General features: G+C 58.0%; 1 protein-coding gene across 1 annotated transcript in view; it reads right to left on the bottom strand.

The window, feature by feature from the left end:
- Positions 1-26,059, bottom strand: part of DTX2 (deltex E3 ubiquitin ligase 2) — a 45,342-nt gene that overhangs the window by 15,758 nt on the left and 3,525 nt on the right. Inside the window, exons 2-3 of the mRNA XM_054394240.1 lie at positions 20,660-21,266; positions 10,766-10,824 (exon numbers count right to left, since the gene is read on the bottom strand). Of these exons, the coding sequence (XP_054250215.1) occupies positions 10,766-10,824; positions 20,660-21,266 (666 nt within the window). The remainder of the gene's footprint in view (positions 1-10,765; positions 10,825-20,659; positions 21,267-26,059) is intronic.

Below are 26,059 nucleotides of genomic sequence, written 5' to 3'. Positions count from 1 at the left end.
CTCCCCCCAGAGCTCCTCCTCAGTCCCCCAAAGCTCCTCCCTAAAGCCCCTTCTCAGCCACCCAAAGCTCTCCCCAAAGACCCTCCTCAGCCCCCCACAAAGCTCCCCCCACAAAGCCCTTCCTCAGCTTCCCAATGCTCTCCCCCAAAGCCCCTCTTCAGTCCCCCAAAGCTCCCCCACAAAGCCCATCCTCAGCCACCCAAAGCTGCCCCCAAAGCCCCTCCTCAGCCCCCCCACAAAGCCCCTCCTCAGCTTCCCAAAGCTCCCCCCCAAAGCCCCTTCTCAGCCACCCAAAGCTCCCCCTCATCCCCTCACCCCCCCTCAGTCACTTGCTCCCACAGCTCCGCACTAGCTGCTGACACCCCAAATCTCCCCCAAAGACCCTGCCCCAGCCACTTGCCCTCAAAGCTCCACAAAAGCTCCCCCCAAGCTGCTCACCCTCACAAAGCTCCTTCAAAGCAGCTGCTCACCCCCAAAACTCCCCCCTCCCAGCTGCTCACCCCCAAAAACCTCCTGCCCCAGCCCCTTGCCCCTAGAGCTTCACCTTCCAACAGGCTTGCAGTGACCCCAAAGCCCCAGGTGCACCTTCAGTGCCCTCAAACACTGCAGCAGTGCCAGGCTGGCTGGGGGCTGGAGCTGGCTGGGGGCTGGAGCTGGCTGGGGGCTGGAGCTGCCTCTCCAACCAAGCTGCCCCTGCTCACCTCACACCATCTCCCCCCTCTGGTACCCCAGTTCATCCCAGCACTCCCAGCTGCAAGGCAGGTCCAGCCTCCCCCATCCCAGCCAGCTGTGTGCAGGGGATGCCTTTGGTTGGGGACACTGTCACAACCATTCCCTGAAGCCCAGGGAGAGCTGCAGGGCTGCTCCTGCTGTCCTGATGGGCTGCTTGCTGCTTCTCAGCCACAACTGCAGCTGGACTGACATGCAGGAGCACATCTGCCCAAAGCAGTCCCTTCCCACCTGCAGCAGCCACCACCAGCACTGCCCCACGATGCTCACAGCTGCAGACCAGCAGCAGACACCCAAAGGTTACTTCTGAGCATGCAAAACCACCTCTTGGGTTGGAAAAGGCCTCCAAGATCATCAAATCCAACCAGCAACCCAGCACCACCGTGGCCATTAAACCAAGTGCCATGGCCACAGGGTTCTTGAGCCCTCCTCCAGGGATGGGGACTCCACCACCTACCTCCCTGGGCAGCCAACCCCTGACCACTCTTGAAGCAAAGAAATTTTTCCTTATCTCCAACCTAAGCCTCCCTTGGTGCAGCTTGAGGCCATTTCTTCTCATCCTGTCACTTGGAACTTGGCAGAAGAGCCCAACCCCTCCCTGGCTCCAACCTCCTCTCAAGGAGCTGGAGAGAGCAATGAGGTCTCCCTCAGCCTCTTCATCTCCAGGCTGCACACCCCCAGCTCCCTCAGCTGCTCCTCCCCAGCCCTCTTCTCCAGACCATTCTCTGGACCTGCACCAGCCCCCAGTGTCCTTTTTGGAGTTGGTGCTAACAGGCAGGGGATGAAATTTGGAGCTCCTATAAAGCCCAGGGAGCTCTGATCAGGTCAATCACCTACACAAAGCCTGAGCTTGACTATACAGGCTGTGGAAGCTCCTGCATCCCACACAGCAATTCCCAGCCCAAGCTGGGATCCCAAAGGACTTTCTTTCTCCAGGACTCTGCTCAGCTGAGCTGGGAAGGGCAGAATCTGCAGTGTGTTTGCTCAGGACAAGAAGGAGGCTCCTCAGCCCCATGCAGCTGAAAGCCCAGCCCTGATGGGAAGCAACACCCAGCTCCATGTGCAAGGGGCAAGACTCTTCTCTGCCCCAAATGTGCCACCAAGAACCTGCACCTTGTGCCAGGAGTCCCCCGTGCAGAGCCTGTGCTGCTGCCCCAGCAGCACAACTACTCCTACCCAGCACCAACCACATTTTGCACCTCCTTCATGTAAGGTCTAAGTAAACAAAGACTCCAGAACCTGGCCAAATCCATTCTTGAGGCACAAAAGTTGGATCCTTCTCCTAAAGCCAAAAGGCAGGCAGAGAAGGTTTCACAACATGGGCAGAGGGGCATGGATGGGTGAAATAATTCCCTTGGGAACATCTAAGAGGTCAGGACTGGGAGCAGTGCTGTTTGACATCTCTGTTGGTGACATGGGCAGTGGGACTGAGGCACCCTCAGCAGGTTTGCAGATGACACCAAGCTGTGAGGCCCAGGTGATGTGCTGGAGGGAAGGGATCCATCCAGAGGGACCTGGAGAGGCTGCAGAGCTGAGCCCATGCAGGTGATTGTGCCCTGGGGAGACCCCACCTGGAGTGCTGTGTCCAGTTCTGGGACCCCCAGCATAAGAGGGACAAGGAACTGTTGCAGGAGATCCAGAGGAAGCCACAAAGAAAATCAGAGGCTGGAGAACCTCTCCTATGGGGATAGGCTGAGAGAGTTGGGGCTGTTCAGCTTGGAGAAGAGAAGGCTCCAGGGAGACCTCAGAGCAGCCTTCCAGTACCTGAAGGGCTCCAGGAGAGCTGGGGAGGGACTTGTGACAAGGGCTGGGAGCGACAGGATGAGGGACAATGGCCTTGAGCTGGGAGAGGGGAGACTGAGACTGGAGATGAGGAAGAAATTCTTTGCAGTGATGGTGGGGAGAGACTGGCACAGGTTGCCAAGGGAGGTTGTGGCTGTCCCCTCCCTGGAGGTGTTCAAGGCCAGGCTGGATGCTGCCCTGAGCAACCTGCTGGGAGGTGTCCCTGCCCATGGCAGGGGGCTGGAACTGGATGATCTTGAAGGTCCCTTCCAGCCCAACCCATTCTGGGACCGTATGAAGCTGCAGAGCCTTTGGCAGAGCTGGGGTGCCCAGGGCAGGCTTCCAGGTGGCAACAGGTAACAGCAAACTGGGCAGCTGTGGGTTGCCTTCATCAGGCATCATCACTGCTGATCAAGATGTGAGGTGCAGCCCACCCAGCTGCCAGGAGCTGCAGGGCCAGAGGAGGATCTTCAAAGCCTGAAAGCAGTGGGTGAGTAGCCCTGAGGACCCTGCCAGCAGGAACAGCCAAGCAGAGCCCTGCACAGAGGTATCAGCCAGCAGAGCCCTCACCATCAGATGCAGATTTCACAGCCAAAAAAAAAAAAAAAAAAAATCATAGAACCATGGAACTGATGAGGTTGGCAGAGACCTCTGAGCTCATCCAGTCCAAGTGCTCACAGCCACACCACTGCTGCTAAGCCACTGCACCACAGCCCTCAGCACCACAGCCATCTGGATTCTAAACCCCTCCAGGGATGGGGACTCCACCACCTCCCTGGACAGCCTGGGCCAGTGCCTGAGAACCCTTTCTGGGAAGAAATTGTTCCTGATCTCCAACCTGAACCTCCCCTGATAAAACTTGAAGCCATTCCCTCTTGTCCTGTCACTTGTTCCACCTAAGAGCCCAACCCCTACCTGGCTCCAGCCTCCTCTCAGGGAGCTGTAGAGAGCAATGAGTTCTCCTCTCAGCCTCCTCCAGGCTGCACACCCCCAGCTCCCTCAGCTGCTCCTCCCCAGCCCTGTTCTCCAGACCCTTCCCCAGCTCTGTTGCTCTTCTCTGGACCTGCTCCAGCTCCTCAATGTCCTTCTTGGAGTGAGGAGCCCAGAACTGAACCCAGGACTCAAGGTGTGGCCTCACAGTGCCCAGTGGATCACTTCCTCTAAGTCTCGGACTCAAGACCACAGGTCTATGGCATACTCACAACCAGTCTAAGCCAGCAGCCCTTCCCTGCTCCTAAGAGACCTGAAGGAGGAGCTCACACAACAGAAGCTGTTTGCTTCTGACTGAGGAGGACTGAAAGCCTGCAACCTAGCAACAGCACCAAAGCTGCCTCCTGCACAGGCAGCAGGCAGGGACTGTCCCCTGGCAGCAGACAAAGGACACTTGGAGGCACTCCCAGAAGAGCAGCAGCAACTCCTGCTGAGCAGAGAGCCTGGAGGGACAACACTCTTGAGAAGCAGGCCAAGTGCAAGGTCCTGCACCTAGGTTGGGGCAATTCTTGGTACCAATCCAGGCTGGGGAGTGATGAGATGGAGAGCAGCCCTGCAGGGAAGGATTTGGGGGTGCTGGTCGGGGAGAAGCTGGCCAGGAGCCAGCAATGGGCACCTGCAGCCCAGAAGGCCAAGGGCAGCCTGGGCTGCATCCAAAGCAGTGTGGCCAGAGCTGGAGAGAGAGGATCCTGCACCTCTGCTCTGCAGAGGCCTCACATGGACTCCATGTCCAGCTGTGAGGCCCCCAACACGAGAGAGACATAGACCTGCTGGAGAGAGTCCAGAGGACACAAAGAGGATCAGAGGGCTGGAGAACCTCTGCAGTGGGGACAAGCTGGGAGAGTTGGGGCTGTTCAGCCTGGAGAAGACTGCAGGGAGACCTTAGAGCTGCATTGCAGTACCTGAAGGGGACCTACAGGAAGGCTGAGCAGGGGCTGTGGGTTTAGGGTGAGGGGCAATGGTCTGAAAATGGAGCAGGGGAGATTTAGGTTGGACATCAGGAGGAGGTTCTGCACAAGGAGAGTGCTGAGACACTGGAACAGGGTGCCCAGGGATGTGGTTGAAGCCCTGTCCCTGCAGATCTTGAAGGTCAAGCTTGCTGTGGCCCTGGGCAGCCTGCTGTAGCTGGAGGTGTCCCTGCTGCCTGCAGGGGTTGCCCAAGATGCCCTTGGAGGCTCCCCTCCAGCCTGATGCAATCTGTGAATCCATGAAAGCTGCCAGAGCTCAGCAGCTCAGCTCAGCTCAGCCTGAGCCCAGCCAGGCTGCAGGCTGGGCTGGCCTGGAGCTGGGGCACAAGAGGAAGCTGCAGAAGCTGTCTCCAAAGAGCAGTTGGGTGCAGAGGGTGACGTTTGCCAAGGGAGCCCAGGGAGTGCCCACAGGCAGGTGCTGGAGCAGCAGGAGCAGGTTCTGCTGCAGAGCCAAACCCCTGCTGCTCCTCACAGGCACTGCAAGCAGCTGAGGACAGGGCAGCAGCAGAGGCTGACCAACCAACTCCATGCTGCCTTCCAAACAAAGCCAACAGCACTCAGGCCAAGGGAGGAGCAGGAGGCAGAGAAGCTTGGCTGAGCTCAGGGACCCCCTAAGGCAGCTCCTCTCCCAGCTGGAGGTCATTGATCAGCCATCAGCCATTGATCCACCCAGAGAAAGGCTTGGAAGGGACCTTAAAGGTCACCCAGTTGCAACCCTCCTGCCATGGGCAGTCTCCAGGTGCTCATCCCATCACCAAGGTCCAGCTCCTCACTGAGACCTGCAGATCCTCCTCCTGCTGTTCACCAACCACAGCATCCCTCTGCCTGCAGGAGCTGCACCTGGAGATCACCCACAAGATACACAGCTCCAGCTGCTGCTTCAAACCAGAGGCAAAGCTGCTGAGAAGCACCTTGGGGTAGAGACAGAAGGCTCCCTGGACACTTCTGGATGTGCTTCCACGAGGCACCTTGGGATGGAGACCAAAAGCTCCCTGGAGACTTCCAGACAAGCTTCCAAGAGACACCTTGGAATAGAGGCCAAAAGCTCCCTGGAGACTTCTCAACACACTTCCAAGAGACACCTTGGGATGGAGACCAAAAGCTCCCTGGAGACTTCCAGACAAGCTTCTAAGAAGCACCATGGGATGGAGACTGAAGACTCCCTGGGGACTTCTCTAAACACTTCCAAGAGACACAAAAGCTCCCTGGAGATTTCTGGACAAGCTTCCAAGAGACACCTTGGGATGGAGACCAAAAGCTCCCTGGAGATTTCTGGACAAGGTTCCAAGAAGCACCCTGGGATGGAGACTGAAGACTCCCTGACTTCTAGACTGGCTTTCAAGAGACACCTTGGGATGGAGGCCAGAGGCTCCCTGGAGATTTCTGGACACACTTCCCAGAAGAAAGCCTTCAAACCTGCCCTGCCCTCTGCCCCACACCATCAGGGAGCCCTTGGGTCTGCAGCCTTCCCAGCACTGAGCTGCAGGGCAGAGTCCTGCAGCAGGGAGCAGGAGGAGGAGGCTGGGGCCTGGAATCAACTGCAGATTCAGTAACTCTAACACCAGCTGTGGAACTTGAAATATGCACAACCCTCACTTCCCAGAGGAGAGTCTAGCAGCAGGAAGTGGAGCACAGAGCTGAGGAGGTCTCCACACACCTGCCCAATGAACATGTTGAGAGAATTTGGCCTTTCCAGCAGCACTTCACTGCTTGCATTGCACGAGGAATGGTCCCAGAGATTTCTTCTCCTTCTTCTGCTTTCACTTGCTAATTAGCTCCTCTCTGCTTTTAAGGACAGGCTCAAACTCAGATTCTTCTCCCCTGCACCTGTCACACCTGGCAGAGGCAGCACAGCACTGATCAAAGTGTGTCCTACAAAGAGGTGTGAACCTCATGAGGCTCAATAAAACCACAGGCAAGGTCCTGCACCTGGCCCAGCACAACCTCCAGCATCCATCCAGGCTGGGGATGGAGCAGCCCTGAGGAAGAGGACTTGGGGGTGAAGAGCTGAACAGGAGCTGGCACTGAGCACTGCCAGCCCAGCCCCAGCCTGTCCTGGGCTGAGCCCCAGCAGTGTGGGCAGCAGGGGCAGGGAGAGGATTCTGCCCCTCTGCTGTGCTCTGCTCAGAACCCCCTGCAGTGCTGGGGCAGCTCTGGAGTCCTCAGCACAGACAGGGACCTGCTGGAAAAGCACCAGAGGAGGCCACAGCAATGCTGGCAGGGCTGGAAGCTCTCTGCTGGGAGGCCAGGCTGAGAGAGTTGGGCTTGGGCAGCCTGGAGAAGAGAAGGCTCCAGGGAGACCTTCTGGTGGCCTTGCAGTGCTGAAAGGGGAGAGCAGAAAGCTGGGGACAGACTTTTGAGCAGGACCTGCTGGGACAGGCCAAGGGGGGATGGTTCAAACTCAAAGAGGGAGATTGAGAGTGGAGAGAAGGAGAAATGTTTGACCCTGAGGGTGGGCAGAGCCTGGCCCAGGCTGCCCAGAGAGGTGGGAGCTGCCCCATGGCTGGCAGCAGTGCAGGTCAGGTTGTGTGGGGCTGTGAGCAACCTGCTCTGGTTGGGGATGTCCCTGCTGGCTGCAGGGGGTGGGACTGGATGGCCTGGAGAGGTCCCTTCCCACCCAACCCAGTCTGGGATTCTATGAACACCTGGATCTGAAGCAATCAGTGGCTCTGGGAAGTTGCTTCTGCCTTGACCATGCTCAGCCCAGCATCTGTGCACCCCCTGCAACTCAGCCAGACCTCAGCAGAGCTGGAGAGGAGGGAAATGAATCTTTCCTCCCTCTTTGCATCTCCAGCAGCAGAGGTTCCATCTTTCCATTTTATCTTACTAACTGGTGGCAAATATCTTCTGCTGCTGAGCTCTGCCACTGCCCTTCCCATCTACATGTGGCACCATGAGGGGCATATGGACCATGCCCATTGTCCTCTTCCAGGCCAGCAGTGCAGAAGGAGCTCAGATACCAGCACTAACAGCCTGGCCTCACCAGGGCTCTGCAGCCTTCACTGCATTCACCTCTGTCAGGGAACCAAAGAATTGCCTGGGTTGGAAAAGGCCTCTGGGATCATCCAGTCCAGCACCACCATGGCCCCAGGTGCCATGGCCACACCGTTCTGGAGCACCTCCAGGGATGGGGACTCCACCACCTCCCTGGGCAGCCTCTGCCAGTCCCTCACCACTCTTGACGCAGAGAAACTTTTCCTCATCTCCAACCTAACCCTCCCCTGGCACAATTTCAGGACATTTCCTCTCCTCCTAGCACCTGATCCTAGGGAGCAGAGCCCAACCTCCACCTGGCTCCAGGCTCCTCTCAGGGAGCTGTAGAGAGCAATGAGGTCTCCTCTCAGCCTCCTCTTCTCCAGGCTGAACACCCCCAGCTCCCTCAGCTGCTCCCCCCCAGGCATGTTCTCCAGACCCTTCCCAGCTTTGTTGCCCTTCTCTGGACCTGCTCCAGCTCCTCAGTGTCCTTCTTGGAGTGACCAACATCTCATTACTTCGTTGGTGCTAACAGGCAGGGGATGAAATTTGGAGCTTCTGGGAGCTCTGCTCAGATCAATCACCCTCACAAAGCCTGAGCTTGACTTCACAACTCCCTGCCATCAGGAACAGTTTGAGTTGGAAGGGACCTTCAGCATCATCCAGTCCCAACCCCCTGCCATGGGCAGGGACACCTCCCACCAGCACAGGTTGCTCAAGGCCTCATCCAGCCTGGCCTTGGACACCTCCAGGGAGGGGACAGCCACAGCCTCCCTTGGCAACCTGTGCCAGTCTCTCCCCACCCTCACTGCAAAGAATTTCTTCCTCATCTCCACTCTCAATCTCCCCTCTCCCAGCTCAAAGCCATTGTCTCTCATCCTGTCACTCCCAGCCCTTGTCCAAAGTCCCTCCCCAGCTCTCCTGGAGCCCTTCAGGTACTGGAAGGCTGCTCTGAGGTCTCTCTGGAGCCTTCTCTTCTCCAGGCTGAACAGCCCCAACTCTCCCAGCCTGTCCCCATAGCAGAGGTTCTCCAGCCCTCTGAGCATCTCTGTGGCTTCTGGATGTCCTCCTCTCTGGAGATGTTCAACACTGTTTTCTTTTTTTTTTCCTGTGCAACCCAAACTTCATCAAGGCCTCACACCTGGAACACCTCAGCTGCAAGGCTGCTCTAAGGCCTTGCCAGAGCCTAGCAGCAAGCAGACAGACAGGCTGCAAGCTGTCCAGATGACACCAAGATTAGTCTTCATGCAGGGCCCACTTGGCTGGAGAGATGTGCAAGGCAGAGCTTTGGGGATGGTGCTAACATCAGATGACTGCAAACTCCCACCCTGGGGATCATTTCTAAGCAGGGTAAAGCCTGACCCTTGGGACAGTCAAAGGCAGACCAAACATCATCACCTTCCTTGGAATAAGGGGGTTAGAGCAAGAACAGAATGGTCTGTACTTGCTCAGGAGCCAAGCTTGGTGGCCCAAGGAGCTACCAACCTCAGCAGATCATGCTTGGAGAAGAGCCAGAGGAAGGAATTGGTTAGCAGATGTTCTGCAGTGCCAAAAATGAGCACAGAAAACCTCAGACCCTAACCAGATCTTTCCCCTTCTGTGTCCCAAGGTTACCACAGCAGCATTGAATCATTAAAGCTGCAGAAGCCCTCTAAGATCAACTCCAACCTTCTACCCAACACCTCCATGGCCACCAAACCATGGCCCCAAGTGCCACATCCACTCATTTCTTGAGCACCTCCAGGGATGGGGACTCCACCACCTCCCTGGGCAGCCTGTTCCAAACCTGTTCCAAACCTTTGATTTGCAGCAAAGAAATCACCAACCTACCCCTCCCCTGGTGCAGCCTGAGGCCATTTCCTGTTGTTACTTGGTACAAGAGGCCAACACCAGCCTCACTCCAACCTCCTCTCAGGGAGCTGCAGAGAGCAATGAGGTCTCCCCTCAGCCTCCTCTTCTCCAGGCTGCACACCCCCAGCTCCCTCAGCCTCTCCTCAAGCCATGCTCTTCCAACCCCTCAGCAGCTCTGTTGCCCTCCTCTGTCCCCACCCCAGCACCAGGATGGTTGTGATGTGATTTTGAGCCCAGTCAGTGTTGGTACCAAGCCTCCTGCTCTGGGCACAACACCCAGACCTAGCCCCAGGGTCTCCTGGCTGGTGCTGGCACAGCCCAAACAGAGCAGCAGCACTGCCTGCTTGTGGCCTAGAAAGGCTTTGCCAGGAGCTGCTGGTTCCAAGGCAGTGCCACTGATGTCCAACAGCAAATCTGCTCTGAAAAGAGCTCTGGAAGTGGGCACTGGACCCCCTCCCAGCCTCTCCCCAGGTGTATCTGGGGGGCATTGATGGGTTTGGATGTCAAGAAGCAAACCTCTACTCTGCTGCCACAGGCGACAAGGTCTGATGCAACTTCTGTGTCCCCTCCTTTTCCCCAGACAAAGCTGAAGACCTGAGGAGCTTCTGTGAGGAGCCCACCTTGAAAAGGGCTCAGGTGGAACCCATGCTCCACCTCACACTGCTCCTCTGCCTGGTTGCTAAAAACAGGAGCAGGCACCAGGTAGTGCTGAGCTTGGCTCCTCAGCTGCCCCCTGCTCCTTGCTCAGCCACATCCACACAAGAGTACAGAAGGGGTTGGGAGAGATCATAGAAGTGTTAGGGTGGGAAGGGACCTCAAGGATCATCCAGTTCCCAGGGTTCCCCAAAACCCCAACAGGAGACCTCCAACCCAGGCAGCTTCTCAGAATTCAATGTCACAGAATCACAGAATGGGTTGGGTTGGAAGGAACCTTCCAGACCATCCAGTTCCACCCCCCTGCCATGGGCAGGGACACCTCCCACCAGCACAGGTTGCTCAAGGCCTCATCCAGCCTGGCCTTGAACACCTCCAGGGAGGGGACAGCCACAACCTCCCTGGGCAACCTGTGCCAGTGTCTCCCCACCCTCATATGAAGCCCAAGATGAATACCCAATCCTCCAGACATTCAGGGTCTTGAGCAGCCTGGGCTAGGGGGAGGTGTCCCTGCCCAGGGAGGAAGGGTTGGAACTGGATGATCTTTAAGACCTCTTCCAACCCATTCTATGACTCCATGAAACAAACCCAGGAGCAGGCCAGCTGAGAAGAGCAATGCCTAAGGCCTGACCATCCTCTCCTCCCCCAACGCCACCTTCTTTGCCTTGCTGAAAAAGCTTTTGGACCTGAAACTCCAAACACCATCAACATTCCAGCCTCTTCCTAAAAGCTCCCAAAGGGAAGTTCAGTGCCACAGAGCTGAGCCACTTGCTCACCTAACCTAGGACACAGCAGGTCAAGCAGAGGCAGCTCCTTACCTGCCAGGGCCTGGGTCACCTTGCTGGGCTTGGACATCTTGACTGGCAGGCTGGGGACACTGGAGAGAAAAAGGGGAGAAGTTCAGCAGCACACCTCAGGCACTGACAAAGCAGAGGCAGGGCCCTGGGTGTATCAGCAAGCATCAATTGCTCAGATGAGCCCCACCTGGGACCCTCCCCTGGGATGTCCCCCCCCATCCCCTCCCCCTTCTGCACACAGCCTCAGCAGCTGCCAGCTGCATGTAAGGAGCCCAGTCCCTGCCAGAGCCTTCCAGTCATGAATGGTGCATGGGGGTGGGTGGGAAGGGACCTCTCCAGGCCATCCAGTCCAACCCCCTGCAGTCAGATCCCCAACCAGAGCAGGTTGCTCACAGCCCCACACAACCTGACCTGCACTGCTGCCAGCCATGGGGCAGCTCCCACCTCTCTGGGCAGCCTGGGCCAGGTTCTCCCCACCCTCAGGGGCAAACATTTCTCCTTTCTCTCCAGTGTCAATCTCCTTCTCTGAGTTCAAACCATCCCCCCTTGGCCTGTCCCAACAGAACCTGCTCAGAAGTCTGTCCCCAGCTTTCTGATCTCCCCTTGAAGCCCTGCAAGGCCACCAGAAGGTCTCCCTGGAGCATGTGCTGGGCAGGAGCCAGGGCTGACAGCCTGGCCAAGCTCCTGCAGACCTCTGAAGAGCTCTCCAGAGTGCAGAGCTTTCCATTTCCTCTTCCTCAGGCTGTGTTTGCCCTCCCCTGTCCAGTTTTGCATCACCTGCCAGTGACACAACAGATTTCTCACCACAGCCCAACCCAACCCCACCAGATGTGGTGGAATCCCCCCTCAGTTTCAAAAGGCTCTCAAGCAGCTGTGGTGGTTCCTTGGCTCCTCTTCATGGCCTTTCCTTCCTGATTTGGTCTTTGGCCACAGCTCTTTCTCAACTGTTTCCCTTCTCTGTCTCACCCCTTTGCTGCATTTCTGCTCCCATGGCCTTCTGCAGATGATGGCCACAGGCAGGGCTGCTCCAGCTCCAGGTAAGGAGGGGATGTAAAGACCAGAGAATCACAGAACCCATTTAGGTTGGATGAGACCTTTTAGATCATGGAGTCCAACCCTGAACCCAGCACTGCCAGGGCACCACCAAACCATGGCCCTCAGCACCACATCTCCATAGCCTGGAAACCCCTCCAGGGATGGGGACTGCACCACTGCCCTGGGCAGCCTGGGCCAGGCCTTGACAACCCTCAAGGAGAAGAAATTGTTCCTCAGGTCCAACCTAAACCTCCCCTGGCAAAACTGGAGGCTGTTTCCTCTTGTCCTGTCACTTGCTCCTAGGGAGCAGAGCCCAGCCCCCACCTGGCTCCAGCCTCCTCTCAGGGAGCTGTAGAGAGCAATGAGTTCTCCTCTCAGCCTCCTCTTCTCCAGGCTGAACCTCAGCTCCTCCTCCCCAGCCCTGTTCTCTAGACCCTTCCCCAGCTCTCTTGCCCTTCTCTGGACATCCTCCAGCCCCTCAATGTTCCTATCCCACATCCTGTGGCTGTGGAAGCTTCTGCATCCCACACAGCAATTCCCAGCCCAAAGGATTTTCTTTCTCCAAGACTCTGCTCAGCTGAGCTGGGAAGGGCAGAATCTGCAGTGTGTTTGCTCAGGACAAGAAGGAGGCTCCTCAGCCACACACAGCTGAAAGCCCAGCCCTGATGGGAAGCATTACCCAGCTCCAGTCCTTCTGGCAGTGAGGGACACAAACCTGAACCCAGGATTTGAGGTGCAAATGAAAAGGAGCTTGAGAGACCTGCTTCCAAGAATCAGAGAGGCTTTGGTCCTCCTCCAGCTCCTCAGTGTCCTTCTGGGAGTGAGGGACCCAAACCTGAACCCAGGATTTGAGGTGCAAATGAAATGCAGTGGTTGAGAGACCTACTTCCAAGAATCAGAGAGGCTTTGGACGTTCTCTGCTCCCACCTCCAACTGAGCAGCCAAGAGGAGCACACAGTGCCTGAGCACCCCCTCCACCCTGCTCTGGGAGCCTGCTGGGACTGAGGCTGAGGAGGTTGTGCTTCACCATCCCACCACGAAGCACAGGAAGCCACCTGGAGAGCTTTCACTTCCCTGAGGAAGGTAAAAACACAACACAGCCTGACCCTGCTGCTCTGCCAGGAGAGCAGGAGGGGAGCAGGGATCCCCCCCAGGATCACTGCTCCTGAGAAAGCAAACACAGAGCTGCTCTGGGTAACCATGGCTGGAGAAGGCCAGCAGACAAATTCTTAACTCTTCTTTCCTGCAGTGAGAAGGAGCTGGGAGTGCTGGGGGGGGACAAGTTCCCCATGAGGCAGCAATGTGCCCTGGTGGCCAAGAAGGCCAATGGGGTCCTGGGGTGCATGGAGAGGAGTGTGGGCAGCAGGGCAAGGGAGGTTCTCCTGCCCCTCTGCTCTGCCCTAGGGAGGCCACATCTGGAGTGCTGGGTCCAGTTCTGAGCTCCCCAGTTGAAGAGAGACAGAGAAGTGCTGGAGAGAGTGCAGGGGAGGCTGCAAAGCTGCTGAGGGGCCTGGAGCAGCTCTGTGAGGAGCAAAGGCTGAGAGCCCTGGGGCTGAGAGCCTGCAGAAGAGCAGCCCCAGAGGGGAGCTGAGCAATGCTCAGCAAGAGCTAAAGGAGCTGTGGGGGGCAAGAGGCTGGGGCCAGACTCTGCTCAGTGGTGCCCAGGGCCAGGCCAAGGGGCAGCAAGGGGCACAAAGTGGAAGCCAGGAGGTTGCATGTGAAGAGGAGGAGAAAGTTGTTTGTTGTGAGGGTGCTGGAGGCCTGGAGCAGGCTGGCCAGAGAGGTTGTGGAGTGTCCTTGTGTGGAGAGCTTCCAACCCCCCTGGGCATTGTGCTCCTGGGCAAGCTGCTGTGGGTGCCCTGCTGGAGCAGGGCTTGGACTGGATGAGCTCCAGAGGTGCTTTCCAACCCCTCCATGCTGGGGTTCTGGGATCAGTGCAAGTCACTTAGGACCCTGAGGTTCTGTGAAGTGAGAGAATCCCTTAAGCAGTGCAGAGGAGCAGCTGCCCTCCCTAACAATCCACTGCAGATCATCTCCTGTCCACCAGCCAGGAGCCAGCCACTGAGCAGCTGCTCTCCTGGTGCAGCTTTGGCTGCTGGAGGCCTCAAGCCAGCTCTGATGTGATGATGGAGAAAGCAAAGAGCTTTCCAAGGGGCTAAATGCAGGCACCTCCAGCTGGTAGCATCTCACCACGGCAGGATGTGCTGAGACATCTACTCAGCACCCTGGGACTGCTTTGACACCTGCAGAAAGCCCAGGCCCAGGGCTGATGAAACCAAGGGAAATCCACAGCGCTTTGAGGTCCCTCTGCCACCAGGCTGCAGGGGCAGAGTGGCAGCAGGAAGTGATGTGGAACTGCTGGGCTGCACTGGGGCTTGAGGAGGAGGAAGAGCTGACAGGGGAGGATATTGCTGCCCTCAGCTCCAGGAGCAGCCTCACAGCAGCAGGAATGGATATTTTCAGTCCATCAGCACCACTTGGGCTACTCCAGGATCTCCAGACCAGTGCTGTGGCTTCCTGGGAGAGAGCTGGAGGCAGCCCAGGGTGAGGTCCTGCTGATTTACTCCAGCCAGGCCATGTGAGGAGAAGGCTTGAAGTGGTGGGGGGCTGTGGTCCTGGAGATCTGGAGAGCATCAGTGCAAGAGATGGGGATGTGCTGAGGAACATGGTTCAGTGGTGACCTGGCAGTGCTGGTGGGACTGGATGATCTTAGAAGTCCAACCTTGCAGGCAGCAGGGGCAGGGAGGGGATTCTGCCCCTCTGCTGTGCTCTGCTGAGACCTCCCCTGCAGTGCTGGGGCAGCTCTGGAGTCCTCAGCACAGCACAGACAGGGACCTGGTGGCCAGAGGAGGCCAGAGCAAGGCTGGGAGGGCTGGAAGCCCTCTGCTGGGAGGCCAGGCACTCATCCTGGCACTCCCAGCCCTTCTCAAAAGTCCTTCCTCAGCTCTCCTGGAGCCCCTTCAGGTACTGGAAGGCTGCTCTGAGGTCTCCCTGGAGCCTTCTCTTCTCCAGGCTGAACAGCCCCAACCCTCTTATCCAGTCCCCATAGCAGAGGTTCTCCAGCCCTCTCAGCATCTCTGTGGCTTCTGGATGTCCTCCTCCCTGGAGATGTTCAACACTGGGTTGCACAGGAAAAAAAAACTTCATCAAGGCCTCACCTGGAACACCTCAGCTGGAAGGCTGCTCTAAGGTCTTTCCAGAGCCTGGGTTGGGTTGGAAGGGACCTCAAAGCTCATCCAGTTCCAACCCCCTGCCAAGGGCAGGGACACCTCCCACCAGCACAGGTTGCTCAGGGCCTCATCCAGCCTGGCCTTGGACACCTCCAGGCAGGAGGCATCCACAGCCTCCCTGGGCAACCTGTGCCAGTCTCTCCCCACCCTCACTGCAAAGAATTTCTTCCTCCTCTCCACTCTCAATCTCCCCTCTCCCAGCTCAAAGCCATTGTCCCTCATCCTGTCACTCCCAGCCCTTGTCCAAAGTCCCTCCCCAGCTCTCCTGGAGCCCCTTCAGGTACTGGAAGGCTGCTCTGAGGTCTCCCTGCAGCCTTCTCTTCTCCAGGCTGAACAGTCCCAACTCTCCCAGCCTGTCCTCATGGCAGAGGTTCTGCAGCCCTCTGATCATCTCCATGGCCATCTCTGGACCCTCTCCAGCAGCTCCAGGTCCTTCATGTGCTCAAGGCCCCAGAACTGGAGGCAGTGCTGCAGGTAGGGTCTGAGCAGAATCCCCTCCCTGTGCTGCTGCTCTCCCTGCTCTGGATGCAGCTCAGCACACAGCTGCCTGCTGGGCTGCCAGGGACCATTGCTGGCTCCTGGGGAGTTTGTCACCACCTGACACCCCCAAGGCCTTCTCCTCCAGGCTGTTCTTCAGCCACTCTTCAGCCAGCCTGGATTTGTGCTTGGTTGCTCTCTTCTCTTTCTCTCTCATGTGACAGAAGGAGAGGAAATGGCCTGAAATTGTGCCAGGGGAGGGTTAGGTTGGAGATGAGAAAAAATTTCTTTGCTGCAAGAGTGGTCAGGGATTGGAACAGGCTGCCAGGGAGGTGGTGGAGTCCCCAGCCCTGGAGGTGTTCAAGAACTGTGTGGCCATGGCCCTTGGGGCCATGGTTTGGTGGCCAGGGAGGTGTTGGGTTGCAGCTTGGATGATCTCAGAGGCCTTTTCCAACTCAAACAGTTCTGTGCTCTCTCCCTGCTGGGGACAGCACCAGCACATGCCACAGAGGGAAGGCAGCAGCTCTTGGGATGCTTTGATGGGTGCAGAGCTGTGTGCCAGGCACCTCCTAGGCAAGCCCTGTACCCCCAGCTCCAAGCCTTGCTCCCTGCCTCTCCTCGCTGGGGCATGAGGGTGCCCAGGGCATGGCTGTGGTGCCCAGGGCATAGCTGTGGTGCCCAGGGCATGGCTGTGCTGCCCAGGACATGGCTGTGCTGCCCAGGACATGGCTGTGGTGCCCAGGGCATAGCTGTGCTGCCCAGGGCATGGCTGTGCTGCCCAGGCCTGCCACGGAGGGGAGCACCAAACCCTTGGCCACAAAGATCTCTGCTGTGGAGCTGCCTGGCTCCTGTGTGGCTGCCCCATAGCAGCCAGGAGCAGCCCTCACTACAGGCTGGCAGCAGCAGATGCACACCTGGACTTGTGCCAGGGGAGGTTCAGGTTGAAGATCAGGAAAAATTTCTTCCCAGAAAGGGTTCACAGGATCCCAGGTTCACAGGATGTTAGGGTTGGAAGGGACCTCCAGGGATCTTCCAGTCCAATCCCCTGCCAGAGCAGGACCATAGAATCCAGCACAGCTCACACAGGAACACATCCAGACAGGGCTGGAAAGTCTCCAGGGAAGGAGACTCCACAACCTCTCTGGGCAGCCTGCTCCAGGGCTCTGTGACCCTCACAGTGAAGAAGTTCCTCCTCATGTTGAACTGGAACCTCCTGTGCTGGAGTTTCCATCCATTGCCCCTTGTCCTATCCCAGGGCACAACTGAGCAGAATCTGTCCCCTGCCTCTTGACCCCCAGCCCTCAGCTATTGATAAACATTGATCAGATCCCTCTCAGCCTTCTCCTCTCCAGCCTGCACAGCCCCAGGGCTCTCAGCCTCCCCTCCCCAGGCAGTGCTCCAGGCCCTTCAGCATCCTTGGAGCCCTCCCTTGGACTCTCTCCAGCAGATCCCTGTCCCTCCTGAACTGGGGAGCTCAGAACTGGATGCAATATTCCAGGTGTGGCCTCAGCAGGGCAGAGTAGAGTGGGAGGAGAACCTCCCTGGCTCTGCTGGCCACACTCCTCTGAATGCCCCCCAGGACCCCATTGGCCTTCTTGGCCCCCAGGGCACATTGCTGTCCCATGCAGAACTTGTTACCCACCCGCACTCCCAGCTCCTTCTCCACAGGGTTCTCAGGCACTGGCCCAGGCTGCCCAGGGAGGTGGTGGAGTCCCCAGTGCTGGATGTGGTGCTGAGGGCTGTGGGTTAGTGGCAGTGGTTTAGCAGCAGTGGTGTGGTTGTGAGCTCTGGGTGAGTGCTTGGACTGGATGATCTCAAAGGTCTCTGCCAGCCTCAACAGGTTTATGGTTTGATGACTTTGGTGGCACTGGTGGTGATTAAAGGCATTCCCAGCCTGCTGTGGGTGCTGGTGTGAGGGTGAGGAGAAACTGAATGGAAACCAACAAGGCCAAGTGCAGAGTTTTGCATCCAGGGGGGAACAACCCCAGGGACCAGTCCAGGCTGGGGGCTGAGCTGTGGGAGAGCAGCTCTGGGGAAATGGACCTGAAGGTCCTGGTGGACAGAAGGATGCCCATGAGGCAGCACTGTGCCCAAGAAGACCAAGGGCATGCTGGACAGTATCAGAAGGGCTGTGGTAAGGAGGCCACAGCAGGAGGTTCTCCTTCCTCTCTGCTCTGCCCTGCTGAGGCTGTGTCTGGAATATTGTGTCCAGTTCTGGGCCCCTCAGTTCAAGAAGGGCCTCAGGGAACTGCTTGACAGAGTCCAGCCCAGGGCCACAGAGCTGCTGCAGGCAGTGGAACATCTCCTGTGAGGCCAGGCTGAGGGAGCTGGGGCTTGGAGCAGAGGAGCCACAGAAGCCACCTTGCTCAGTGCTCAAGAAGGGACAGAGCTTGAGCAGTGAGTGGAGAGCACAGGGACAATCTGCAGCCCTCAGAGCTGCTCCATCAGCCCAGCCCTCACTTGCTGCAGGCTTTAACCAAGCTGCTAAGAGCAGCCCCAGCAGCTCCTGGGTCCCAGCCCAGCAGCCTGCCACAGCAGTGCCCTCCACAGGGCCCTAGCTGGGCACCTCCAGGTGTTCTCCTGACTGACCTTCTCCTGCCAGTTGGCACCTCCTGGGCTGTAGGTGATGGGAGGAGAGTCCACCTTTAGCAGCCTGTGCCACACCTGTGTGAGCAGCTCTGCTCTGGGCCACCCAGAGCAGCTCCAGACAGGCCTGTGGGGCACCTGCTGCAGCATTTCCTTCTTCATTTTTCATCTCCTCACCATGAAAGTCACTTTGCTGAGGCTTTGGGGGAGGATGAGGGCTCCAGGCAGCCCTCACACACTGACCAGTGGCTCCTGAGAGTGGGGGAATTGGGCAGCTCCTGCAGGAGAAGGCCAGAGCCTGGATCTCAGCCCTAGCCAGAGGTGACTGGGACAGGGAAGTGCTGCAGGTGGTGAAGATGTTATCAGAAAGCATCAAGCACAAAGAAGACATCAGAAAAAGACTGTGAGAAAGGAAGAGGATGTGGGAAGATGTTGCACTCAGATGACCCCAAGAAAGGAAAGTCCTGACAGGGTGCTCAGGAAAACATCTCCAGATTCACCACCTTGCTTTGAATAGAAAGCAGCTTCAAAGGGAACCTGCAGCCCCAGCCCCTCCTGTCATTAGCTGAAGGTGCTTTCAACACCCTGCTAGATCTCTTATCTCTGTGTTCAGGCAGGCAGCTTGGGCAGGTAAGTCAGCTCTGGCAAGTTCTCCTGCAGCTTCTCAGTTGCTCCCACTCTGCTTCAGCACTTGGACTCTTTGTAGTGCCCACCAAACACTGCCCAGGACACCTCAGCCATCCACAAACAGAGGGAGCAGGCAGAGAGCCCTTCACACAGCCATGGAGAGGCTGGAAGGGACCTCTGGAGCTCATCCAGGCCAAGCCCTGCTCCAGCAGGGCACCCACAGCAGCTTGCCCAGGAGCACAATGCCCAGGGGGGGTTGGAAGCTCTCCACACAAGGACACTCCACAACCTCTCTGGCCAGCCTGCTGCAGGCCTCCAGCACCCTCACAACCAAACAACTTTCTCCTCCTCTTCACATGCAACCTCCTGGCTTCCACTTTGTGCCCCTTGCTGCCCCTTGTGCTGGCCCTGGGCACCACTGAGCAGAGTCTGGCCCCAGCCTCTTGCCCCCCACAGCTCCTTTAGCTCTTGCTGAGCATTGCTCAGCTCCCCTCTGGGGCTGCTCTTCTGCAGGCTCTCAGCCCTTGCTTGGTGCCCAGTTTGGTGCAGCTTTATGCCAGACAGGCCACAAGACCTCTGCTGGCACAGGCACAGAAGGAGTTAAGAGCCTGGAAGCCAATCAGTGCTGATCTGCCTGGGTTTTGGCTTCACAAAGTCCACCCTGCAAGAACAAGGAGGGAAGTGTCCCATGTCACAAGGGTGACAAAGACCTCCCCCAGCCCCCAAATGCCAAGTGCAGCCCAGTGCCACAGCCCTGCTCCAGCCCTCCCAGAGCAGCTGAGCCTGAGCAGAGGCCAAGCCCTTCCTCCCACCCCAGCAGGGTGAAAACACAACCCTCCTGCAGCTCCAGTGGATGGCACCTGCCAGATTCTCACCATCTTCAGCCCCAGTGCCCAGGGCTCAGCCAGCAGGGGTGACACATCCAGGGAGCTGGAGCACTGGAGGGGGAACAGCTCAGAGAACTGGAGGCAGGCTTCAGCAGGCACCACACCAACCACCAGCCCCTCCTGCAGGGTAACTAGCCCCTCCAGAGAGCCAGAGCCCACCCAGGGCTGGGCATTGAAGGACAATGAAGGGGAAGGACAATGGTGAGACCCTTACAAGGCTGGATGCTAAATCACTGCCAGTCCTGCCTTGGCTTCCACTCACTGAACTGCTTAGGTTGGAAGAGACCTTTCAGATCATCAAGTCCAACCCAGCACTGCCAGGGCACCACCAAACCATGGCCCTCAGCACCACATCTCCACAGCCTGGAAAGCCCTCCAGGGATGGGGACTCCACCACTGCCCTGGGCAGCCTGGGCCAGGCCTGGACAGCCCTCAAGGGGAAGAACTTGTTCCTCATGTCCAACCTAAACCTTCCTTGGTTGCCTGGGAGAAGAGAACAACCCCCACTCGGCTACAACCTCCCTTCAGGTAGTTGTAGAGAGCAATGAGGTCTCCCCTGAGCCTCCTCTTCTCCAGGCTGAACACCCCCAGCTCCCTCAGCCGCTCCTCACAGGGCTGTGCTCCAGACCCCTCCCCAGCCTTGTGCCCCAGACCCCTCCTCGGCTTTGTGTTCCAGACCCCTCCCCAGCCTCACTGCCCTTCTCTGGACACCTTCCAGTCTCTCAATGTCCTTCGTAACCTGAGGAGCCCAGAACTGGACACAGGACTCAAGGTGTGCTCTAACTAGAGCTGAGCACAGGGCAGGATGACTTCCCTGCTCCTGCTGGCCACACTATTGCTGATCCAGGCCAGGATGCCATTGGCTCTCTTGGCCACCTGGGCACACTGCTGGCTCCTCTTCAGCTGCTGTCCACCAGCACCCCCAGGTCCCTTTCTCCCTGGCTGCTCTCCAACCACTCCACCCCCAGCCTGTTGCTCTGCCTGGGGTTGTTGTGACCGAAGTGCAGACCCAGGCACTTGGACTTGCTGAATGCCATCCTGCTGGACTCTACCCATCTGCCCAGGCTCTGTACCTGACTCCATTAGATGCAGGCAGTCCTGTGCTGGCTCCCCCAGCCTGGGGCAAGGCCCAGGTGCTCTGAGCACTGAGCCTCGGCGCAGACCTGCCCCCGGTCGAGCTCGGTTTGCTGTAGGGCACGAAGCCGACACCGGAGGAACCGACGGAGGTCGTCCTGCCAGCACCCTGAGGAGCAGCAGCAGAAGAGGCAGAGGAGGCAGCAGCGCTGGGGAAGCTGCTGAGGGAGTGTCGGGAGCGGGTGGTGATGGGCCCAGCGCCACTGCCCAGCCAGCACTGCTGGCAGGAGCAGCCCAGCCCTGCGTGCAGCGGCGGCAGGGGGGCGGCTGGCGGGTAGGGGGTGTCCAGGCGGCGCCGGACGCCGCGGCGGAAGCCGGAGGTCTTGTTGGTCTGCACCCCGGCTGCCAAGTCCACCTCGTAGTTGTAGCCCAGGGCTCCCAGATCCACTCGCTGGTGGTTGGTGGCGTGGGCTCGCTCCAGGCAGACGCAGAGGTCCATCTGGTAGGGGGACCAACCCCCCTCGTCGTTCTGCCACTCCCAGACGATGCCCTGCCCGGCGGCGGAGTCCCCGGGATAGAGATGTCTGTGGACAGCCCTCATGGTCCCTGCGTGGGGAGAGGAGGCAAACAAAGGCATTGGCACAGAGTCACAGCCTGGGCTGGCTGGGAAGGGTTTGGGTCATCCAGTTCCAGCCCCCTGCAGTCAGATCCCCAACCAGAGCAGGTTGCTCACAGCCCCACACAACCTGACCTGCACTGCTGCCAGCCATGGGGCAGCTCTCACCTCTCTGGGCAGCCTGGGCCAGGCTCTCCCCACCCTCAGGGTCAAACATTTCTCCTTCTCTCCACTCTCAATCTCCCTCTTTGAGTTCAAACCATCCCCCCTTGGCCTGTCCCAACAGGCACTGCTCAAAAGTCTGTCCCCAGCTTTCTGATCTCCCCTTGCAGCACTGAAAGGCCACCAGAAGCTCTCCCTGGAGCCTTCTCCAGGCTGCCCAAGCCCAACTCTCTCAGCATGGCTCCAGCAGAGGGCTTCCAGCCCTGCCAACACTGCTGTGGCCTCCTCTGGTCCCTCTCTCCAACAGGTCCCTGCCTGTGCTGCGCTGAGGACTCCAGAGCTGCCCCAGCACTGCAGGTGGGGTCTCAGCAGAGCACAGCAGAAGGGGAGAATCCCCCTGGAAGAGACCTTAAAGCTCATCCAGTTCCAACCCCCTGCCATGGGCAGGAACACCTCCCACCAGCCCAGGTCTCCCTGGAGCCTTCTCTTCTCCAGGCAGAACAACTCTCAGCCTGGCCTCAGAGCCCTCAGAGCATTTTGTGAGCAGGGCATTAAGGCAGTCAGGGGAACACTGTCTCAGTGGTTCAACTCTGCACAGACCTCTGATGTCTGCAGCACAGTGGCCCTCCCCTCTCTCTCTTCTCCCTCTCTCCTTTCTCCCTTTCCTCTCCTTCACCAGGGACACCAAGGGACTTTCTCCTCCCAGCAGGGCTGGGTTTGCTCACCAAGCCCAGAGAAAGGCAAGACCCAGAGCTCCCTGTCCCTCTGCCAGATCTGATTGTGGGCTGGCAGCAGGTTCAAAAGCTGTGGGGAGGAAGGGTGGGAAAGGAGGGAAGGAGAGAGGATGCAGAGCCAGCCACACCCCAGCACAAAGGCAGAGCCATGGCAGATGCCTCCTGACGTTAGCAGAAGATAAAAAAACTCAGGCTGAGGCACAGATCTGGTTAGAAAAACCTAACTCCCACAGCCTTGACAACAGAGTAACTGCAGAGACACCACCAGAGTGCTGCAGCACAGCCCTCCTGCAACACGAGGGTCACAGTCACAGAATGGGAGGGGCTGGAAGGGACCTCTGGAGATCATCCAGTCCAAGCCCCCTGCCAGGGCAGGGTCACCCAGGGCAGCTCACACAGGAACACATCCAGAGGGGTTTGGAAAGGCTCCAGAGAAGGAGACTCCACAACCTCTCTGGGCAGCCTGCTCCAGGGCTCTCTCACCCTCACAGTGACAAAGTTTTCCCTTCTGTTCCCATGGCACCTCCTCTGCTCCAGCTTGCCCCCAGTGCCCCTTGTGCTGCCCTTGGCCATCCCTGAGCAGAGCCTGGCTCCAGCTGCCAAAACCCAACAGTCCCTGTGTCCAGGCTCTGGTTGGCTGAATCAGAGAACCACAGAGCTGTCAAGGTTAAAAGAGACCTGTTGAGATCATCAATGGCAGCTGCTCACCCAGAGCTCACAGCCACACCACTGCCGCTAAGCCACTGCACCACAGCCCTCAGCACCACAGCCATCTGCATTTTAAACCCCTCCAGGGATGGGGACTGCACCACCTCCCTGGGCAGCCTGGGCCAGTGCCTGAGAACCCTTTCTGGGAAGAAATTGTTCCTAATATCTAACCTGAACCTCCCCTGGCACAACTTGAGGCCATCTGCTCTTGTCCTGCCACTTGCTGCATGTGCCCAACCCCCCCCTGGCTCCAGCCTCCTCTCAGGGAGCTGTAGAGAGCAATGAGGTCTCCCCTCAGCCTCCTCTTCTCCAGGCTGCACACCCCCAGCTCCTTCAGCTGCTCCTCCCCAGCCCTCTTCTCCAGACCCTTCCCCACCTTTGTTGCTCTTCTCTGGACCTGCTCCAACTCCTCAATGTCCTTCTGGGAGTGAGGAGCCCAAAACTGAACCCAGGACTCAAAGTGTGGCCTCACCAGTGCCCAGCACAGGGGCACAATCCCTGCCCTGCTCCTGCTGATCCAGGCCAGGCTGCTGGTGACCTTCTTACTCACCTGGGCACTCCCTCCTCAGCTTCAGCTGCTCTCAACCAGCAACTCCAGGTCCCCTCACTGCCAAGCTACTTTCCAGCCACTCTGCCCCCAGCCTGGAGCCTTCCTGGGGTTGTTGTGACCCCAGGTCAGAACCCAGCCCTTGGCCTTGTTGAACCTCATCCCATTGGCCTCAGCCATGGATCCAGCCTGGCCAGGTCCCTCTGTGGGGCCTCCAACACTGCTGCTCAGCTTGGTGTCACCTGCAAACTGCCTGAGGCTGCCTTCATCCCAACATCTTCCATGGGGAAGCAGAAACAGCCAAGAACAAACCAGCAACGACTGCTCCTATCCAGCAAGCAGCTCCTGCTGAGATTCAGAATCACAAACCTCTGGCCTCAACAGGTGGGAAACATCAGGGGTGAGCTGCTGGAGAGGAGGAGGATTGGGGATGAGACCAGGCTGGAAGGAAGGTGGTGAGAAATGCACCACACTCAGGGAACCTGCTCCCAGGAAGAAGAGGACTACCCTGGGGACAGCAAGGTGTCAGAAAGCCCTTGGAGAAGATGAGCAAGGCCCAGCCCTGCTCCTTTGGCAGCTGAGAAGCTAAAATCAGCACAGAGAGGGCTGGAGAAGCTGGTGAGCAGGATGTGTTTTTCACACCCTCCAAAAACAGCAGGGAGAAGAGTTTTGAGGAGCCAACAGCAAGACCAAAGCCCTGAGCTTGGAAAACATTCCCCTGTTCCCCCAGGCTGGCAGGGAACCCAACATTCCTCTCCAGGGTGGGCAAACAGCTGTGGTGAGAGGACAACTTCTGCTGCTCCTCTGTGCTTGCTTCCAGCTAATTTTCCTGGAGCAGCAGCTGAAGGCCAGGGCTAATCCTGCCCAGCAGCACAGCTGTCCATCCCAGTGCTGAGGACACTGGTCCCAGTCACACTGCCTTCCTGTTATTCTCCCTGGCTTCCTGTGAAGAGCCTATTTGTCTGTCTGGCAGCCAAGGAGCAGATGACAACCACCAATATAATGATTTTTTTTGTTTGTTTTGCTCTCTTTTCCATGGGGATGTTTCCTGCAGGGATTCTTTTCTCCAGAATGTGGCAAAGGTCAGCTGGCTGCTGGTTCCAAAAGGCTCACTTTGAACCAAAGCTCTGCAGAGAGACAAAGCTATGCCCAGAACTGGGCCACTGAAAGGGGATGGCAGAGCTGTGCCAAGGGTCACACAGCTACCTGTGCTGGGAGGCTCACAGAGCTGCCCCCTGACAGCATCCCCCTGAACCTGTGGGAGATGCTGCAGGAGGAGCCATGATGTGCACTCAGCCACAGGTCTCATCCCAGGGAAAATCACAGAACTGTTTGGGTTGGAAAAGACCTCCAAGATCATCCACTCCAACCATCAACCCAACACCACCATGGCCACTAAACCATGGCCCCAAGTGCCATGGCCACACCGTTCTTGAACACCTCCAAGGATGACCTTAGCCAACACCTGCACAAGATGAAGGAGCATTGATCTGCTGGAGGGCAGGGAGGCTCTGCAGAGGGATCTGGCCAGGCTGGATCCATAGCTGAGGCCAGTGGGATGAGGTTCAACAAGGCCAAGGGCTGGGTCCTGACCTTGGGTCACAACAACCCCAGGAAGGCTCCAGGCTGGGGGCAGAGTGGCTGGAAACTGCCTGGGGAAAAAGGACCTGGGGGTGTTGGTTGCCAGCAGCTGAAGATGAGCCAGGGAGTGCCCAGGTGGGCAAGAAGGTCACCAGAGCCTGGCCTGGATCAGCAATGGTGTGGGCAGCAGGAGCAGGGCAGGGATTGTGCCCCTGTGTTGGGCACTGGGGAGGCCAAACCTTGAATCTTGGCTTCAGTTTTGGGCTCCTCACTCCCAGAAGGACATTGAGGAGCTGGAGCAGGTCCAGAGAAGGGCAACAAAGGTGGGGAAGGGTCTGGAGAAGAGGGCTGGGGAGGAACTGGGGTTGTTTATCTGGAGAAAAGGAGGCTGAGGGGAGACCTTCTGGCTCTCTACAGCTTCCTGAAAGGAGGCTGGAGCCAGCTGGGGGTTGGGCTCTGCTCAAGGGTAACAACAACATGACAAAATGAAACAGCCTCAAGGTGCCCCACGGGAGGTTTAGGTTGGACATGAGGAAAAATTTCTTTCCCTTGAGGGCTGTCCAGGCCTGGCCCAGGCTGCCCAGGGCCGTGATGGAGTCCCCATCCCTGGAGGGGCTTCAAAGCTGTGGAGATGTGGTGCTGAGGGCCATGGTTTGGTGGTGCCCTGGCAGTGCTGGGGTCAGGGTTGGACTCCATGATCTTAAAGGTCTCATCCAACCCAGGAGATTCAGAGTTAAGAGAAGGGAGAAATGTTTGACCCTGAGGGTGGGGAGAGCCTGGCCCAGGCTGCCCAGAGAGGTGGGAGCTGCCCCATGGCTGGCAGCAGTGCAGGTCAGGTTGTGTGGGGCTGTGAGCTGCTCTGGCTGCAGCTGTCCCTGCTGGCTGCAGGGGGTGGGACTGCATGGCCTGGAAAGTCCTTTCCCACCCAACCCATTCCATCATTCTGGGAAAACAAGACAGGTGCCAGCTCTGCTGCTCCACTCTGTCCTCCTCACAGCCAGACTGCAGCAGGGCCTCCAGCTGCTCCAGCAGCCACAGCAGACCTTGCCAA

This window comes from Indicator indicator, chromosome 30, assembly GCF_027791375.1.
Source record: "Indicator indicator isolate 239-I01 chromosome 30, UM_Iind_1.1, whole genome shotgun sequence".
Taxonomy (NCBI): domain Eukaryota; kingdom Metazoa; phylum Chordata; class Aves; order Piciformes; family Indicatoridae; genus Indicator; species Indicator indicator.
This window is presented reverse-complemented; position numbering and strand designations above follow the sequence as displayed.